This window comes from Raphanus sativus, chromosome 7, assembly GCF_000801105.2.
Source record: "Raphanus sativus cultivar WK10039 chromosome 7, ASM80110v3, whole genome shotgun sequence".
NCBI lineage: Eukaryota > Viridiplantae > Streptophyta > Magnoliopsida > Brassicales > Brassicaceae > Raphanus > Raphanus sativus.
Window position 1 is genome coordinate 2,740,028 of NC_079517.1, and position 19,492 is coordinate 2,759,519.

The 19,492-nt window shown below is 38.7% G+C and overlaps 5 protein-coding genes and 2 long non-coding RNA genes across 7 annotated transcripts; 5 read left to right on the forward strand and 2 right to left on the reverse strand.

Annotated features, from left to right (window-relative positions):
• The first annotated feature begins 266 nt into the window (after window positions 1–266).
• LOC108815946 (uncharacterized) lies at window positions 267–2,200 on the forward strand. Its single transcript, XR_001943774.2, has 2 exons — window positions 267–1,689; window positions 1,832–2,200. It is a non-coding gene; the product is annotated as an uncharacterized LOC108815946 (long non-coding RNA).
• A 353-nt stretch (window positions 2,201–2,553) lies between these two features.
• On the forward strand, window positions 2,554–3,710 carry LOC130497523 (uncharacterized). The gene is made up of 3 exons (XR_008936505.1): window positions 2,554–3,073; window positions 3,191–3,424; window positions 3,562–3,710. It is a non-coding gene; the product is annotated as an uncharacterized LOC130497523 (long non-coding RNA).
• Window positions 3,711–4,140: 430 nt separating this feature from the next.
• On the forward strand, window positions 4,141–9,473 carry LOC108817562 (probable ubiquitin conjugation factor E4). Its single transcript, XM_018590286.2, has 16 exons — window positions 4,141–5,240; window positions 5,568–5,772; window positions 5,896–6,047; window positions 6,136–6,403; window positions 6,665–6,817; window positions 6,915–7,118; window positions 7,203–7,315; window positions 7,436–7,550; window positions 7,710–7,799; window positions 7,887–8,090; window positions 8,172–8,267; window positions 8,349–8,471; window positions 8,556–8,648; window positions 8,735–8,899; window positions 8,997–9,086; window positions 9,198–9,473. The coding sequence occupies exons 1-16, from the start codon at window positions 4,336–4,338 to the stop codon at window positions 9,372–9,374; spliced, it is 3,153 nt and encodes a 1,050-aa protein (XP_018445788.1). The 5' UTR covers window positions 4,141–4,335; the 3' UTR covers window positions 9,375–9,473.
• Window positions 9,474–9,546: 73 nt separating this feature from the next.
• Window positions 9,547–11,251, reverse strand: LOC108817563 (uncharacterized). Its single transcript, XM_018590287.2, has 4 exons — window positions 10,481–11,251; window positions 10,202–10,340; window positions 9,907–10,107; window positions 9,547–9,807 (listed from the first exon to the last, which is right to left on the reverse strand). Exons 1-4 carry the CDS (start codon window positions 11,092–11,094, stop codon window positions 9,667–9,669), a joined length of 1,095 nt encoding a protein of 364 aa, XP_018445789.1. The 5' UTR covers window positions 11,095–11,251; the 3' UTR covers window positions 9,547–9,666.
• Window positions 11,252–12,804: 1,553 nt separating this feature from the next.
• LOC108814768 (early nodulin-like protein 17) lies at window positions 12,805–14,120 on the forward strand. The gene is made up of 2 exons (XM_018587394.2): window positions 12,805–13,084; window positions 13,512–14,120. The coding sequence occupies exons 1-2, from the start codon at window positions 12,910–12,912 to the stop codon at window positions 13,823–13,825; spliced, it is 489 nt and encodes a 162-aa protein (XP_018442896.1). The 5' UTR covers window positions 12,805–12,909; the 3' UTR covers window positions 13,826–14,120.
• Window positions 14,121–14,234: 114 nt separating this feature from the next.
• Window positions 14,235–16,582, forward strand: LOC108818484 (pentatricopeptide repeat-containing protein At5g15340, mitochondrial). The gene has a single exon (XM_018591470.2). It carries the CDS (start codon window positions 14,597–14,599, stop codon window positions 16,457–16,459), a length of 1,863 nt encoding a protein of 620 aa, XP_018446972.2. The 5' UTR covers window positions 14,235–14,596; the 3' UTR covers window positions 16,460–16,582.
• On the reverse strand, window positions 16,536–18,476 carry LOC108818485 (SPX domain-containing protein 4). The gene is made up of 3 exons (XM_018591471.2): window positions 17,991–18,476; window positions 17,266–17,431; window positions 16,536–17,187 (listed from the first exon to the last, which is right to left on the reverse strand). The coding sequence occupies exons 1-3, from the start codon at window positions 18,321–18,323 to the stop codon at window positions 16,724–16,726; spliced, it is 963 nt and encodes a 320-aa protein (XP_018446973.1). The 5' UTR covers window positions 18,324–18,476; the 3' UTR covers window positions 16,536–16,723.
• Window positions 18,477–19,492: the final 1,016 nt, after the last annotated feature.

Consider the following 19,492-nt stretch of genomic DNA (forward strand, 5'->3'; position numbering starts at 1 on the left):
TACATGATTAGTGTTGAACTGAACTGTTAGTCAATCTAAATCCGTCGATCCAAATGTTATAGAAAGAGGTACATAGTGAAATTGATGTTTTTTACTTTTGAACTAAAGCGAAATTGATGTTCATGAATATATGATGACGTAGTTGATAACTTGGCGGGTGTTGAAGAAAGAGACAAGGCTTGCAAATGATTGAGATATTTACGGATGAATTTGTAAAATATAGAATCATAATGATCAGGCCGAAGCCTTAAAGCACTACAAAGAAAATCTACATTGATAGCATATTGTTATAGCACGTTTTACTGAACTGCTATCGTAGATGACTTAAAAAAATTCGTATTATATAACAGCGTTGGATAAACGCTATAATAGATGAAAACTTAAAATAACACTTAATTAATGCTATTCTGAAAATAAAGTGAGAGGGAAGATAAAATTCCTGATACCGCCAATACTTAGCGGGTAATTAGATGTAAGCGCCAAAAATATTATTTAAGCGGTTTAAGTAATACTATCAAAAACATATAATAACATTTTTATAATGCTAAGAAAATCTACTAATGCTATGAAAAGCTATTCGAACCCCTAAATCACAAACATGGTTTTCAAGCCTAAACTCTATATACAACCCTTAAGACTCTAATTTTTTTCATATTTTAACTTCAAATTTTAAAATTAAACTCAAAATTTCATGTTCTTAATCTTAAACTATAATTTACTAAATACATATCTTTTATCTTGAATGAAACCCTACATCCTAAATCATAATTTCAAACATAAACTACACATTCAATACTCTAAGTATAAAATTCAAATCTAAATTATTAAAAATTTAACTACAAATCTTATATATATTCTTCAAACCTATTATTTTCCAACTTTAATCTAGAATACTAAACTTTAACCCTAAACCTCATATTCCAACATCCAAACCTTAAAACACAAAACCAAACTTTACTCTTAATCATAATTTCTTTTAAACCATAAAATCTAAATTTTAAAATTTTCGGCATTAGAATCAAACATACAAATTTATAAATGAAATACAAATCAGATTGAATTATAAATCAGATTTCAGTATATAAATACAAACTTTTAAAATGATGACCAAAATCTTAATCTTGATATCAATCTAATATTTTCAAATTTAAACATCAATTCTTAAAATAAATCAATTTCTTATGTTCAAAAAGTAAAACTTTAAGTTTAAATTATAAACTACAAAATATAAATTGTTATATAAGATATAAGTTTTGATCAAAAAAATAAATGTAAGATATAACTAAGAAAAATTACTTACAAAACAAATTATCAAATACTAAAGAACAAAACAAAAAGAAAAATAGAAAAAGAAAGACAAAATTTTCTGACCAATAAGATTCAGATACATGGATCACACTTCTTAGCCATTGGATTAACTTACATCTAAAGGTTGAGATTTATGCTTTTTATTTTTTGATTTTTTATTTTTTCCTCTCTTTCTCTCTCCACGGCAGATCTCATTCTCTTCTCTATCTTTTTTTCTATTCACTCTTCATCTTCTCCTTCTTCTCCTTCACTCTCTAATCTCATATCTCTCACCTCTCACCTCTCCCATCTCTGTCCCACCACGTCTCCTCCTCGCCTCACCACCACTGCGTCTCATCCTCTGCTCATCACCACCGCGGTCGCCTTCCCACCCCCACCACGGTCTCTCTCTCACTATTTTTGTATCTGATGTTTTATTATGGATCTGATTTTTTTTTGTGGAGGAGACAAGGTTCATGGTGTTTCTATTTCTCTGTCTCTTTCTGTCGAATTTATTTTTATTTTTGTTCTTGGTCGTGAGCAGAGATACTCCCCCGGTCTGTGGTCGTGAGCGGAGTCTCCGGAAGTGGTCGTGAGCGGAGTCTCCGGAGTCACCGGTGAGGATCAGAAGAATAAGAATCGGTGCTTCTTTTGTTCTTAGTAGATACAGGTGGTGAAGGAAGATGAAGAAGATTCAGGTGGTGAAGGAAGATGAAGAAGCTTAATGGACGTGATTGAAGACGGCTGGAGTTTTCTTTTTCTTTTTAGGTTTAGTATTTTTTTTTGTTTAGGGTTTTCCGGTTTAGTTTAAACCGAATTGGATAAACCGTTGTGGTTTACTTTATTTTTATTTTTTCTGGTTTAGTTTTGTAAACCGAAATTTATTTATCAATAAATTTTATTTTATTTTTAATTATAAAAAATGGGTTTAATTTTAATTTTTTAATTTTTTTTTAATTTTAGAATGACCTATCATGGCACGAAATATGAATCATTATTTAATCTAATAATAGCATTTAAATATTGCTATTGTATCTCTATTTTTTGTAGCGTTACGAAAATGCTATCGTAGAAGGGGTACCTATGATTGCTGCCGCATACATAGCATTTGGTAAAATGCTATCAAACCCCTAACATAGCATAAAATCCGCGCTAACAATAGGCATATTTCTTGTAGTGAAGCCCAAATATGTTAAAGTACAGTATTTATTTCTTAGGTCATCCACAACGGGGATCCATAGTGAATCCTTAACACAAAAACATATGACTTTTTGGTTTTAAAATAAATAAAAAAAGGAGAAAAAGTAAGGATCAATCCTTACATAAGGAATTTAAGGATCAGGTCCGTATCTACGTGGCATTGGCAAAAAGGGGAAAATTGATGAATCCCTCTTTCTTCTTCTTCTTTTTCAAATATCATCTTCCTCTCGGATTGTTTTCCTTGGCTGTTGATCAAAAAATCAAATCTTTTTCTTCCTCATCTTCTGGGTTTCCAAAGGTGATTTCTGGGTTTGTCTCAATTTTGAGCATGTTTCCCCGTTCATTTGGTTTCAAAATCAAATGGAGTGGGACAGCGATTCCGATCCTAGCGGCGGAGAAGATGTGGCTGATGACGGATAAGAAGAAGGAGCTTGTTGATGACAAGAAGCTGGAGATTCAGAAGCTGCTGAACCTTGAGGCTGAGCAGTTTAATCAGGTTTTTGATCAGCTTGTTTCCATTGGGAGATTGATCACTGACTTCCATAGGGAGGAGAGGAGAGGAGAGAAGAGAAGAGATATGTCTCAGGTATTTGAATCAGACTTTTGGCTGCCTTTGATCTAGGATCCCTTTTGGTTTGAGTTATGGTTTGATTGGGTTTCTCGATCTTGTTTGGATATTTATGTTGCTCTGTATCTGGTTTAGATCTGAATCAATTCATCATCATCGTTCCTTGTGAATATAAGTATAACGTCGACAAAGAAATGACGCTTCTCAAGTGAAAATGGCGGTGGACTGTTCAACAAAGCTACTGAGAAGCTGCAAGGGAGAATCGGTTACCAGCATGTGTATGTAGATTTCTCAGACCTTGAAGTCACAGTTCCTTAAAGTGTGAGGGATGCGTGGGAGCTGTGAAACGAGTCCTAGGCAAAATGCAAGGTTAGTACTGAATCAGTCTTTGTTCGGGGCTTCTCCTTTGTTTCTTATGACCATGTTTGTGACGTATCGAACTATATAGAGAGTTTGTTTGAGGTGCATTGCTTTGCTGTGACTGAAGGATCCCTTGTTTGATGCAGTTGGAAGGGGTGAATCGATAAGGTCTAGCAAAGATGGCGAACTTGCAAGTTTCTGGAATAATTGAAAATGGTTTGTTTTCTTCTCTCTTTAGACTTCGTCTTCATTGTCTTGAGATTTTTTTTTTTGTAATTGTTCTCTTTCCTTGGAACTAAACCAGAACAACGCAGACGCAGCAAACAATGTTAGCAAATGGACAGGAACTGTTTACACTGATGATAACTTTCATGCTCTCCATAGCTTTCACCAGTGGCCAATCCATGTTGCTTGTTCACGTTGGCTTCCTCATTCTAATCGCATCTTCTCTCTTTGTCCTCCTCAATTGGTTTCTCATTCGTCTCTGTGTCTAGCTTATCAACCCTTTGACTTGTTTTAATTTAGGATTCAAACATTGGTCTGTTTATTGACAGCATAAGATGTCGAGATGGAAAACACCATTGGACATTCTTTTTGTACTAGAATCCTAAACTATTCAAAAAAAAATATATTACTTTTTTTAATCACAAGGACTCCAAGATGGAGTCCACCATTGTGGATGCTCGTAGCTAACAAGTTTGTAAAGTAAATATTCCTTCCTTGATCAAATAAGAACACGACCAAGTACGAGAGACATCAGATCGTGTTTAGAGTGTCTCTCGCGTCCTTCGGATTTGTCCTAATCCTCAATAATCTCAGCGATGGCTCCTTCCCAATAATTAATTAAACTTAAAAACTCGATTAAGTTCAATAGATAGTCTTCTGAACTGATTCGAAATCGATTCTCACACACACCCTCAATGTCGACGACTCAGAAGCCCCAAAGATCTCCAACCGAAATCGAGGACATAATCCTCCGCAAGATCTTCCACGTAACCCTAACCGAACCCGCCGCCGATGCCTCCTCCGATCCCCGAGTCGTCTACCTCGAGATGACAGCCGCCGAGATTCTCAGCGAAGGCAAAGACGACCTCCTCCTTTCCCGCGATCTCATCGAGAGAGTCCTCATCGACCGTCTCTCCACCGCAAACAACAACAACAACAACTCCCCCTCCGCCTCCGCCGCCGAGCCGCCTTTCCCGTACCTCGTCGGCTGCTACCGCCGAGCCTACGACGAGTCGAAGAAGATCCAGTCGATGAAGGACAGGAACCTGAGGTCGGAGATGGAGGTCGTCACCAGGGACGCGAGGAGGCTCGCTGTTTCCTACTCCAGGATCCACCTGGCGAATCCTGATTTGTTCGGGGGATCGGATGATGATAACAACACCAGGAAGGCCAAGAAGACGAGGAGGAACGCCTCTCCTCTGCTTCCGTTGATCTTCTCAGAGGTCGGTTCTGGTTCGTTGGATATGTTCGGAGGTAGTGGTAGTAGCAGTGTTCAGTCTCCTCCTGGTTTTTTGGATGAGTTCTTCAAGGACTCGGATTTCGATAACTTGGATTTGATTCTCAAGGAGTTGTACGAGGATTTGAGGTCTTCGGTTATTAACGTCTCTGTGCTCGGAGACTTCCAGCCGCCGTTGAGGGCGCTTAAGTATCTTGTTAGCTTGCCTGTTGGAGCTAAATCTCTTGTTAGTCATGAGTGGTGGGTCCCGCGTGGGGCTTATATGAACGGGAGAGCTATGGAGCTGACCAGCATTCTCGGCCCTTTCTTCCATATTAGCGCCCTCCCTGATAACACTCTCTTCAAGAGTCAACCTGATGTTGGGTGAGTTCCCAACTTCTTTCTGGGGGGTTGTTTAGTTATCGAGACAGTTAGGACAATAAGAAATGTTGTTTAGCTCTCTAGTCAAAAAAGGAAAGTAGCAGATGCTTTGGGTTATAAGATGACTCTGTTACTGTTTGGTGACGTATATTTTAAGCATCATTATACAAATCCAGCATAGTTACACAATTGTTTTGAGGGTTTTTGAATGTTCATTGAACATTGACATTTAAAAAGGATAAATTGAAAAGGTTATCCTGATATACATCAGATAATATTCTTTGCCTGTTGATACATGTCTATGTTGTTTTTTTTTTTGTGAATTGTCAGGCAGCAGTGTTTCTCTGGAGCATCGGAACGTCGTCCTGCAGATTTATTATCATCCTTCTCTACAATCAAAAACTTTATGAATATTTTGTACAGTGGGCTGCATGATGTACTGATGATATTACTTAAAAGTACCGATACACGTGAGTGTGTTCTACAGTTTCTTTCTGAAGTGATCAATGCAAATGCTTCGAGGGCCCATATACAGGTGATCATCCCTCACTAGGATGTATATTTGGAGATCTTCATTCTCCTCCCGGTTTCATTAAATTGGTATTTGTATTTCCTGCTTATCCCGGCACTCTTTGATATATACTATCTTGTATGACAGGTTGATCCAATTTCTTGTGCTAGCTCAGGCATGTTTTGTAACCTCAGCGCAGTCATGCTCCGGCTCTGTGAACCATTTTTGGACCCGCATTTCACTAAAAGGGATAAGATCGATCCAAAATATGCATTCTCTGGGCATCGCTTGAAATTAAGGTATGGGCTTCGAAATGATTTGACGGGTATCTCGTCACTAAATTTTATATATTCATGATGAGTAATATTTTTTAATTACTTACGCCAGCGACTTGACTGCTCTCCATGCTTCATCCGAGGAAGTTTCTGAGTGGATTGACAAGGATAACACGGCAAAAGCAAATGACGCTGGAAACGGGAATGAAAGTCGCTTGTTACAATCCAAAGAAGCCACAAGTTCAAGTAGTAATACTTCTCGGCAGAATGCAAAGTCAACAACTAAATACACTTTCATTTGTGAATGCTTCTTTATGACTGCAAGGGTCCTCAATTTGGGTCTCTTAAAAGCACTCTCGGACTTTAAACATCTTTCTCAGGTAACCATCACTTTTTTCCAGAACTTGAAATATCATGGAGAAACAATTGTGATAAACTAAACTATCTTGTAGATACCTCTTATTTAATCTTGGTTGCTGACATATATTCTGGACAAAGCATTTGACAGTAATTTTAAGAAGGAATTACAGAGAAAATATGAACTTAATCTCGTTTAGATTATGAAAGAGTCCTTAATGTCTGGATTTGCAGAAGATAGTTATTGTACTCTTCTTTACTTTGATCTTTGTCCCATGACGTAGGACATCTCGAGAGGTGAAGACAATCTTGCAACATTAAAAGCCATGAGAGATCAAGCACCCTCTCCACAGTTAGAACTTGACATAACCAGAATGGAAAAAGAATTAGAGCTGTATTCTCAGGAAAAGCTTTGCCACGAGGCTCAAATATTAAGGGTTTGTAAATATTCTCTGCTCCGAGAACATCTTTCGCGTTTTATCTGGTCCGAGGACATGATAATAATAGCTGTTTTACCTGTATACTGTTTTGAAGGATGGAGACTTTATCCAGAGAGCTATCTCTTTCTATCGATTAGTCATTGTTTGGTTAGTTGGACTTGTTGGTGGCTTTAAGATGCCTTTACCTTCAACTTGCCTCATGGAATTCTCCTGTATGCCGGAGCATTTTGTTGAAGATGCGATGGAGTTACTGATATTTGCTTCAAGAATTCCCAGAGCGTTGGATGGAGTGCTGTTGGTATGTTTAGTCTATTCTCTAGTCCGTCTGCAGAAATTCGATTTCCTGTAGCTGCATTGATGATCGTTGTTCTCTTTCCTTTAGGACGACTTTATGAACTTCATCATAATGTTCATGGCAAGTCCAGAATATATTAGAAACCCGTATCTCAGAGCAAAGATGGTTGAAGTTCTGAACTGCTGGATGCCACGCTCAAGGTATTATTTTCTTCCCATGAAAGAAAGCTGTAAAATCCTCATTTGCTGTTGCTAGTGCAACAAGTACTATCGCATCAAAGCAGTCCACTAATCTCAAGCCAATTTTTTGTTTCTTTGTAGTGGTTCTTCTGCTACATCTACTCTCTTTGAAGGACATCAGTTATCGCTTGAGTATCTTGTCAGGAATTTACTGAAACTATATGTTGACATTGAGTTCACGGGTTCTCACACTCAGGTGATTGCAGGAAATTTTTTTTTTGGGTAGCTATAATATTTCTGGTGTGACAGGCTTCTCTCGATTGCATAGTACTTCATAATTTGTCAACTTTAAAATCCTTAATGGCCATTCGCTCTCGCTTTTTAATGTGACTAAAACCAAGCGATCCAAATGCAGTTCTATGACAAGTTCAACATTCGCCACAACATTGCCGAGCTTCTAGAGTATCTCTGGCAGGTGCCTAGTCACCGAAATGCGTGGAGAAGGGTAAATTATTAGTGTCCTTACCATGGCTCTGAGTTTCCATCATCATGTGCCAATGTTTTAATGTTACCAAACTTTGATTGTTTACAGATTGCAAAAGAGGAAGAGAAAGGCGTTTACTTGAACTTCTTAAACTTCTTAGTCAATGATAGCATTTTTCTTCTGGATGAAAGTCTTAACAAAATTCTCGAGATTAAACAAATAGAGGCAGAGATGTCAAATACTGCAGAGTGGGAACAGAGACCAGCGCAAGAGAGACAAGATAGAACGAGACTCTTCCATTCTCAGGAGAATGTTAGTGGATTACACTTATTACATCTTGTTTATGACTCGCTTCATCATGATGCCTCAAAGAAGTTCTATTTTGCTCTGCAGATTGTTAGAATTGACATGAAGCTGGCTAATGAGGATGTGACCATGCTTGCATTTACATCTGAGGAGATCACAGCCCCATTTCTACTCCCTGAGATGGTTAATCTGATTCTATACTTGAAACTATTACCTTCTCTATTTTATTACCCAAATTTCTACTGAATAGTTGTTGATTATCAGGTTGAGAGGGTTGCCAATATGCTTAATTACTTCTTGTTGCAACTCGTGGGTCCACAGCGTAAGTCTTTAAGCTTGAAAGATCCAGAGAAGTACGAGTTCCGTCCAAGACAGTTGCTTAAACAGGTTAGTGATTACTATTCGTACTCAGCCTCCTTTACTAAAATGTGTGAAGAAAAAGACTGACGGAACTTTTGGTGAACTTTCAAGATTATTCGTATATATGTTAATCTGGCAAGAGGAGACTCGGAAAACATATTCCCCGGTGCCATATCCAGTGATGGACGATCATATAACGAACAGGTCATATCCTCCTCCTAAATCGGATCCACTTTCATCACAATTGATCTTGACTCTCTGCTAAACAAAACAAGTGCGTGTTCTTGCAGCTATTCGACGCAGGAGCAGATGTTCTTAGGAAAATAGGCGAAGATGGAAGAATCATTCAAGAGTTTATGGAGTTGGGCACAAAGGCCAAAGCTGCTGCCTCCGAAGCTATGGATGCTGAAGCTGCACTTGGTGAAATACCAGATGAGTTCCTCGACCCAATTCAGGTATTTTCTCTCGAATCTTCTGACAGAGAAAACTAATTCTTGTTCTGTAACATATACTATAATGTCTGTTCTTGTTTTTACTATTAATTTTTTGCAGTGCACGCTAATGAGAGATCCGGTGATACTCCCAAGCTCAAAAACCACAGTTGATCGAGCCATCATTCAACGTCATCTTCTTAGTGACAATGTAAGCAAATCTCTATCACAGATGATTGATTCACTTGTATATAATATACACAGCTCATCTAGCCTTCATTTAACTTTGGCTTTTGATATTATCACCTTGCTTCTGCTGCAGCACGACCCGTTTAACCGGGCACATTTGACATCGGATATGTTAATACCTGACATCGAGTTGAAAGCGAGAATCGACGAGTTTGTGAGGTCCCATCAGTCTAAGAAGCGATCAAGTGGAGAAGATAGCAGCAACAAGGAAAGGATACAGACTACAAGCAGTGATATGTTAATCGATTAGTTGTGTATTCTTCTTAGAGACGAACAAGAATAATAACAGCTACGCTCTGTTTCTTTTACTTTCTTAGGCTTTCTTTCTATCAGAATTGACTTTATTTTACTGCCTTAGTGTTTTCAGTTTAAAATTAGTCACAAAGTTGGTAGAATATATAAATAGAGTTTAATTTGATGTATACGTAAAAAGCAAATTTATTCAATATTTTGAATTAATATGAAATAAAAATGTTGATTTTATAAGGCCAATCAAGGCTCACTAATACGAAAACTGGAAACAGAGTGTTGGTAGACTAGAACTAGAAGGAAGCAGCGCGTTGTTGTTGTTGTCTACGTTTAGCAAACTCGGAAGCAATAAAGAGTGAGCTTCTACTGTGGCGAAGTGAAAACTCAGCCATCAATATCTCTTTCTCTTCTGCCGACAGATCTCCATGACTTCCCTGTTCAAACCCATAATAAAATGTTACTACCAAAAAAATAAAACAAGAACAGTTCTGAAAGCCTAACTTAAAGAAAGATTCTGCAGCTGGCTTTATTACCAGACGAGCGGTTCTGTCACAGACCGCGTGATGCATCACAATCCCTGCAGCCACTGAGACATTGAACGAATCAACCATCCCGTTCATTGGAATACTGCAATACAAATCCGATAACTCCAACGCTTCTTCGCTTATTCCACTCCCCTCGTTTCCAACAACTATTGCTGTTGGTTGTGACCAGTCCATATCGTAAATCGAAACCTATGAGATATATATTATTAACCAACAAAAATGTCTTAACGAGAGAAGAAAAAAAAAGACCAAAACAAGAATCTTTTTAAGGAGTGTACTGTACCGTGTCCATTCCCAAATGAGTTGTGGCAATCCTGTAACCACGAGACTTCAACACTTGGAAACAATCTTTAGGCGTGTCCCAAAGCTCAATGTCTAGCCACTTCTCAGCTCCCATACTCACATGTCGATTGTTCCTATACCTAAAACATACACACATAGACCAACCAGTGTTCAATAAATCGCTAGAGGGTAATTAGGAGCTTTATATGTGATTATTATTGATTAGATGGGATGCCTAAACCAAATTTTTTGAATTGCCAAACCTCAGAGGGGGCGGCACCTTTTGAAGCTGTCGGATGCAACAACGTGCACGGACTGAATCCCCAACGCATCCGCGGAGCGAAACGCAGCGGAGATGTTTCCTATATCAGACAGACCTTCGACGACGAGACAAACCGAGAAGCTTCGATTCTCCACCACGCGCCTGAACCTGTCCGACCTCTCCTCCATCATGTGAGGGCTCACCGCCTCGAGCACCTCACGGCTGCTGAGGTGCACGTCGTCACCGCACCTGAACCTGTCCTCGTAAGGGAACCATGATGATCCTCTAGTACCGTCGCCGCCGCCGCCGATGAAGGAGCTCCTCCTCCGCTCCATCTTCATCATGCTCGACGCGTCATTTCGATTAGTCGTCAGCAGCTCCTTAACACTCACGGTAAGATCTACGGGAGGATTCTCAGTGGAGGTCTCTAGTGCTGGAAGAGAGGCAGATTCGTGAAGAGCGCAACGAGGTGGTCCGATGCTGTGTGCAGATGGATTTGGACGGAGAACGGAGGAGGGAGAAGAGAAGGGGCGGAAGGAGACAAGGGTGATGGATGGATTAGGGTTTGGGAGACGAACCAATGAAGGAGATGAAGAGAAGGAGGCGCGGAATAGGGTTTTGCAGGAGTTCATGTGTTGCTGCGAAAAGCTTGAGATTTAGATAACTAGGTGGATTAAGCTTTCAAGAACACTGAATTGAAGAAGAGAATCACAGAGCGAAAAAAGACAGTCAACAGACGGATCTAACTGAAGACATCATGTCTGTGTCTCTTGTCTTGATGAATCTACAGAGATAACGTTCAGTTCCTTCAGCTGATTGTCTAATCTGGGCCCATGCGTTGGTTTTTAGTTGGGTCTGAAACTAAGTGGGCTAAGTACATAACTATTGGGGAGTTTTGGGCTTGCCTGCTGTGCGTACGTAATTATATGCAAAATTGGAGTGATTAGCTTTTTACCTTTATAGAAAAGCTCATCATCAACAACGGTAACGGTCATATTCACAGTTCACACAAAAAGTTGAATATAGTATCCTCTCTTAACCAATCCGGTTAAGGAAAACTCAACTTAGTTTCTACTTGTTAATTTGTTATGTATATATATGAATTGGAAAATCAATCAAGAAATGAGATTGAGAGGCCGACAATAAAAGCGTGGAACCTTCATGAAAACCAGATATCATCACGACATCACATGCAAAAAGCGTATAATATGTGTCTGATTAATTTGAAATAAAGTAGCATTACAGTTGGTCATAAACGAATAGATAAATAATAAAATTATAGACATACAGCGTAGATGTTCCGGATATGTCTGGATTTTAAACTAAGCATATACTTTTGTCAGCTCAATCTTTGACTATGGCTTTCTTTTTCCTTTTTTGCTTTTAAATCTCCTTAATTTGTGCATTTTAAAATACTTAATTTAAATTATGAAAACTTAAAAACCTCATCTAACATATGTATGACCAATATGTAATACACCAGGTTCTAAAACGCGGCCGCACAGTCCGATTAAACGGCGGGAAAACGCTAGGCGGAGGGAAACCGAATCGATTTTGTCTTATTCGGCCAATAACTCGGAGTGGTGAATTTTTTTTCGAAATTTTGAGGTTTTAAACTTATAATCAAGTTCTACATGTTAAATCTATGAGTAGTAAGCATAAATATCAAGAAAAACGCAAAAGAAACTGATGAAATCGATGAAACAAAGGTGTGACGGCTCTGAAATTTCGACTGAGAAACCCTAAAACGCATTGGAGAAGAAGATGACTAAAATTACACTTATGCCATTAATAAAAAATGAAAAAAAAAGGTAAAATACGGGATCCGGGTGTCGAACTCGCCGACTGATGCTAACACCCAAACTTGAGAAACCACTCTGCCATCGAATATATCATTGCAATGTATGGAAATCGTATATTCATATATATAATTTAGCAGAAAATTAAATAATCATTAAAAATTAATCTCCGAGTAATCGGCGATTAATCTCCGATTTTCCTACAACTCGCTAGGCCCAGACCGACTGCCTGACTCACGCTTACCGCGATTCCGAACATGGGTAATACACAATAATAAAATCAAAAGAAAATAATACAGATAATTCAAGGCAAAATTAATTGGTAAGAAAATTCGCAACTTCATCGAAGAAAAAGACTGGCTACGCGTTTGTGGCGCGCCAAAAGTGGTTAAGAGCTGCAAGTCTTCAGCACCAAACGTCGGTTAAATTATTATTATTATTTAAGGATTATTAAAAGTGTTATGGTTCATCTATTTTTAATATAATAATTTGTTTATTTTATCATTATACAGCAACGGCAGTTGAAAAAAAGGATGGGCTATGAAAACCCCACTAGTCCACCTCTAAATCACAAATTGCGCAACTAAACCCACAAGTCTAGAGAGAGAGAGAGAGAGAGAGTGAGAGTGTCAATAGAGAGAGAGAAAAATGGCGAGATTGACGGTGCTGATTGCTGCGGTGGTACTGGCTTATGTAGTGGTGATGCCAGTGCCGGGAGTGACCGCGAAGAAGTATACCGTCGGTGACAACAAGTTCTGGAACCCAAACATCAACTACACCATCTGGGCTCAGGGAAAGCATTTCTACCTCGGTGACTGGCTCTGTATGCTCTCTTTCTCTCCCTCTACGTTTCTCTTGCATCTGTTTATATTAGATCTGACTTTTTGAAATGTGCTTTGCTTTAAATCTACTACTAATATTTTCAAAAAAAAAAAAATAACTTTTTCTACCAAAGTTGTCGGACTTTACGAGTTTCAACAATGCGATTGAAAGGATCATCAATTTTTTGTAGGTTTTGTTTCTATAAATGTTTCCTGATTAGTCCAGATCTGGTTAGACCAACATTGTTAAGGTTGTCTGAGTAAGACACAGTCTCTCATTCCCTCTGTTCACTGTCTGATAAACAGTAACCTTTCTGGTTGAAATCTTTAATCAAGCATTACCACTATAGCTCAAACACAAATCATGGGTCCTTTTTTTTTTGCTTTTCTGATATGATGTTATGTTTTATTGTTGTCTCTTGTTGTCAGATTTCGTGTTCGACAGAAACCAACACAACATTCTCGAAGTAAACAAAACCGACTACGAAAACTGCAATTCCGACCATCCTCTCGTAAACTGGACACGTGGAGCAGGGAGAGACGTTGTCCCTCTCAACGTGACCAAGCACTACTATCTGCTCGACGGAAAGGGTGGATGTTACGGAGGCATGAAGCTCGCTGTTAAAGTAGAGAAGCTCCCTCCTCCACCAAAATCGGCACCTGTCAAGAACATTGGATCAGTCTCCGTGGTCACAGGTCTCGCTCAGTTCATGATTCCGTTTGCCCTGTTAAGGATGTGGTAAGTGACCAATCTCACAGTTTTTTTGGATCACATCCAAATTGCAAAAAACAAAAACCTAAAATTCTTTTTCAGGGAAAATCATTTAAGTTAGAAATGTCCAATCAGTTCAATTTTCTTTATTAATGTTTTGTTTTGTTTTGTTTGTGTGTTTGAATTAATTGTCTAAAAGGGGCTGTACTTGATTTATTTTGCTGAAATATTAATTGTTGAAACAATGAGAGAGTGTATTATCTGGATGATGTGTGAATGAAATCATATAAAAATAGAAAATTTTAAATATGATTTCTACTAACGTATGTTTGGCTTATCTGTTCCATGTGAGTGCATCTGTGATTGTACGTAATTCCAGTATTGAAATCCAACCACCACATGTCCCTTTCATAAAGCTGTCAAAATCTACTACCAAATAGATTTGAAATTAATATGTTTCAAGTATGAAACAAAAGAACAATATTTAGTTACGTGTATGTTTACGTAATGGTGTGTTTTTAAATTTTGTATGGAGGGGATGGATGTAAGTAGATTTCATATGGACCCCCTAACTGAATATGAAAATGATGATGCTGATTGTGTGGGGACGATAAATATAACGAAGATTCTGGACGATCTTTTTTGGGCTGCAAGCATTCTAGCCCAAAATAAGGCCCATTAAGCCGCGTGACGTGAAGATTTTCCCCGGGAAAATTGAACACGAGACCAAAAGTTCGCAGTTATTAAAAGTTAGGGATTGAGAGGATATAAAGCACGAACATTTGATCATTTTTATTACCTTATGAAATGCTTATCGAACCAAAGAGTTCGTCTCTTTCTCCGACACTGTTCGCAGCACCGCTCGTTGCTCCGTGTCGGAAAGGAGCTACACGCCGTTTTGACAACTTCTGGATCGAAGAAAGCTCCGAGGTCTTACCTTAGCAACTCGCTCTTTCAGTTCTATGCTGCCTCCGGAGATATGACCAATGCCCAGAAGGTGTTCGACGAAATTCCTCTGTCAGAAAAAGACAATGTGGATTGGACAACTTTGCTGTCCTCTCTTTCTCGGTACGGGTTTTTGGTTGATTCGATGAAGCTCTTCGTGGAGATGAGAAGGAAAAGAGTTGAGATTGATGACGTGGCTGCGGTCTGCTTGTTTGGCGTGTGTGCCAAGTTAGAGGATCTATGGTTCGGCGAACAGGGACATGGGTTTGCTGTAAAGATGGGACTTTTGAATAGTGTAAAGGTTTGTAATGCTCTTATGGATATGTATGGGAAATGTGGTTTTGTGGGTGAAGTTAGACGGTTATTTGAGATGTTAGAGGAGAAGAGCGTTGTCTCATGGACGGTGGTTTTGGACACGGTTGTGAAATGGGAGGGGTTGGAGAATGGAAGAAAAGTTTTCGACGAAATGCCTGAGAGAAATGCTGTTGCTTGGACGGTTATGGTTGCTGGATATGTGGGAGCTGGGTTTACAGGCGAAGCGTTGGAGCTTCTGGAGGAAATGGTGTTTAAATGTGGGCATGGTTTGAATTTCGTCACTCTTTGCTCGTTGCTATCGGCATGTGCGCAATCAGGAAACCTGGTTATTGTGAGATGGGTTCATGTGTATGCGTTGAAGACAGGGGAGGAAGAGATGTGTGATCATGTCATGGTGGGAACGGCATTGGTTGATATGTATGCCAAATGTGGAAACATAGATTCTTCCATGAAAGTCTTCAGATTGATGCGTAGGAGGAATGTGGTAACATGGAACGCTTTGTTTAGTGGGTTAGCAATGCACGGGAAAGGTAGGGTGGTGATTGACATGTTCCCAGAGATGGTAAGAGAAGTGAAGCCAGATGACTTAACCTTCAGTGCTGTCTTAAGTGCTTGCAGCCACTCCGGGTTGGTAGAAGAAGGTTGGCGGTGTTTCCACAGCCTCAGACTCTATGGTTTGGAACCTAAGGTTGACCATTATGCATGTATGGTAGATCTTTTGGGGCGAGCTGGTCGTATTGAAGAAGCAGAGATGTTGATGAGGGAAATGACAGTGCCTCCGAATGAAGTTGTTCTCGGTTCACTTCTAGGCTCGTGTAGCGTCCATGGAAAGCTGGAGATAGCCGAACGGATTGAAAGAGAGCTCGTTCAGATGAGTCCAGGCAACATGGAATACCAAATAGTTTTATCCAACATGTATGCTGCAGAAGGAAGGAGCGACGTTGTAGATAGGTTAAGAGGAAGTATGAGAAACAGAGGAATCAGGAAAACACCTGGTATGAGTTCCATTCACGTGAACGGCTCAGTTCATCGGTTTAGTGCAGGAGATAGATCACATCCGAGAACGAAAGAGATTTACTTGAAGTTGAATGAAGTGATTGAACGGATTAGATCAGCTGGTTATGTCCCTCATGTCTCTGCCCTGGTTTCTCCCTCGGAGGTTGACTTGGAGGACAAAGAGCTGGCTTTGTGCTTTCACAGTGAGAAACTGGCGGTCTGTTTCGGGCTTCTTGTAACTAAACCGAGGACACCTCTTTATGTCTTCAAGAATCTGAGGATATGTCAGGATTGTCATTCAGCTATGAAGATTGTTTCAAAGATCTATGACCGAGAAATCATCATCAGAGATAGAAATAGATTTCATCAGTTCAAAGGAGGTTCTTGTTCTTGTTCCGATCACTGGTGAACAGATAAACGGCTGTACAATGTATCGATTCTCGATTGTAAACAAATTTGCAAAATGAGAGACATGGTTGAGACAATGAAGGACAAAATTATTGAAGATTTATAAAGTGCTGTTGTTCTTCTACAGTTCAAAAGCATTACAAAAGCTGTGAGCTGCAAAATGTAAAGAAAACTAAACAGGGATTGAAATGTGTTAATACTTTAGGACATGTCAGGGTGATAAGAAGAAGCAAATTCTCAAAATCTTGATCACAACAAGGAGGCATCAGGGGGAAGGTCCATTGTCTTCCTTATCTGATTCATCTTTGCTCTGCAGATTCTCAGAGTTTGGAGAGTTTTCAGCAGTTACAGTCTCATCATCCTCGTTCTTAAGAAGCGAAGAGAATGATAGAGGATTGTAGGTCGAGCTGGCCTTTTGCAACCCTCGTATGGCTCTCATTGCAGCGAGTGTACTCCTGTATATATCGAGATTTTCATCTCCGAGAGTCGAAGAAGTCTGAGCTGAGATTCTCGGTGAGTTGTTTTGATGTGAGGATGAGACAGCGTTAGAAGACTCAACAACTTCGGCTTCGGATGGGAAGAGAAGCTCAAGATTGGCCTCACATTCACGGACTAACCTGGTAAGTGGCTCAGTAGTAAAGAAGGGTTGATGGAGAACAACCTGTGTGAAAGGCAAACGAAGAAGTCCTCCTGTTCTTTTGTCATACTTCTTCAAAATTTTGACAAGTCCTGCAATCAGCGATGTCTTAGCATATACTATATATATGTACTTGGTGCGGCTCTTCTGAAGGAAAAATATAATCATACCTGCAAAGTTTAGGGAGCTGTAGTTTTTAAGGAGAACCATCTCGCCATGAATACTGACAAGGTCTCTGCGAATATCCATCATCTCTTCACTGAACTCGCTTTCTGAAGCGAACTCCCCATTCTTACAGTTCTTCTCCTTAATCTTCTCTATTCTCTCCTTCAGCTCCTGTTTACAAAACAGATTAAATAATACACTAATGTACAAAGTCCAATCAAAGCTTTAACATTAAACCGCATGAGTGAAAATTAAAAGAAAATAAAAAAAAAGCAAGAAGAAGATGAGACTGGATCATAGACCATTAACTTGCAAAGCCATCAGATCACTGTGACAAAACCACAAGCAATACAACGCTAACGAGTAGAGGATATTGTTAGACAATCCAACTATAAGAAGTCTGCACTACTAGTGAACTAAACTTAGAAGCCCATCTTCTAGAAATTCAAATTTCATTATTACAGTCATGTCCTTTAAGACAAGGAAGCAGAGATATAGAATCTACTTGGATCACCAACTCGATCTAATAGTAAGGAAGAAAGAGCAATTGAGATCTCACTGATCAGATAGATCATCACTATAACTATAAGACTTAAATTCTATAAAAAAAAAAAAGCAAATTCGTTTCCAAAGATTCGAGATTAATCATCCTAAAGTTATAAACTTTGAACACTTTTTGTAGCTCTGGATCAGATTAGAATAAGAGAGGGAGGGGAGATTCAGACAAAACCTGTAATCTGATAACAAAGTCTTCTTCTTTATCGACGTAAAAGTCGTTAAATTTCTCGAGCTCCTCATTGAGTATCCTCACGAACGAACCCTGGAGATCCTCCGCAGGCCTTGCAGCGTCGTCGTCGTCATCCGCTGCGGCGGAAGGAGATAAGTTAGTGGTGTCGGCGAAGACCTGACGGGAGTCGATGTGAGGGGAATCGTCGGCGGAGGAGGGGGGAGGGTGAGGGTAGTACTTGAGAAGCTTCTTCAAGGGTTTGTAGCAAAGGAACTTGTCTCTCCACTCTGGTAACGTTTCTTCGAGGTGGGTTCGAAACTCTTTCCCGAATTTCATCAGAGACAAAAACAAAACTTGTTTGGATCTGAGACGCAGAGAGATGAAGATGGGTTGTTGGATAAGAACGAACGGTGAGGGATTTTGGTTTTTGAAGTCTTTTCTAGAGAGAGAAGAGGAATCTTTGAAAGCGCGAGGAATCTTTGTGAAAGTGGACGTGGATGGTTCTTACTCGTATTTAAATACTCTGACCTATTCAGTGTCTCCCTTTAATTTTTTCTTTTTTGAAGTCTTTTGTTATTAATTCGTTACATAAAATACAAAATTAATTTAGCTCTGAACTAATTGGTACTCAGTCAAACCTTTAAAATAACAAAATTTAATTATCTGCTCGAATCAACAAAAAAAAACTGGTACTGTTAATACTCTCTCTGTTTGTAAAATGTTCATTCTAATTATAATATTTTTTATCACACAAAATATCATTTTATAATTTTAATGAATATTATATTTAATTTTAACTTAAAATTAATTGTAAACTATATTGATCTTTTAAATAATTTTATTTATTTCAAACATAATTGGTCAAACATGGATAATTAATAAAAAATTAAATTTACTTAAATTATTTTTTAATCCGTGTGAGGAATATTAAAATGACTTTAGAAAAATGAAGGAAGTAATAAATAATTTTGAGATCTAATTTCAATATTAAAATGCTCCAACAAAAAAGGGAATATTAAATTGGCTGGACAAGAAAAATTAACACTAGTGAATCTTTAAATTATCAGTCGAATATAGTTTTGGTTTACATCCCTTTTTATATTCACCAACTTGCGATTAGGCATATATATTATTTCCATCAAGGCCCATCAAATCATTCATATTATAGTATTACATCATTGTTATAACTTTCTCTAAAGTGACTCTTAAACAAGACTGTCCACCTGAGATGAGCCTTTCACGGGCTTGAACAGGCATGTACAACTATACTATTAGAGAAAACTAATCTAAAATATGCGTTATATATTCCGATTTATAAGATTCGTCTTACATATTACAAGATTCCTTCTATATTTAACGTATTGGTAGCCCTGGATCCACAGCATTGAATTCTCTAAATTTTTTTTATATTATCATTAACACACTTTTTAGTCACGACTCTAGAGTATTATTGGGCTAAACTGTATATGACCAAGAATAACATCTTACTTTTATATATTCTTCTT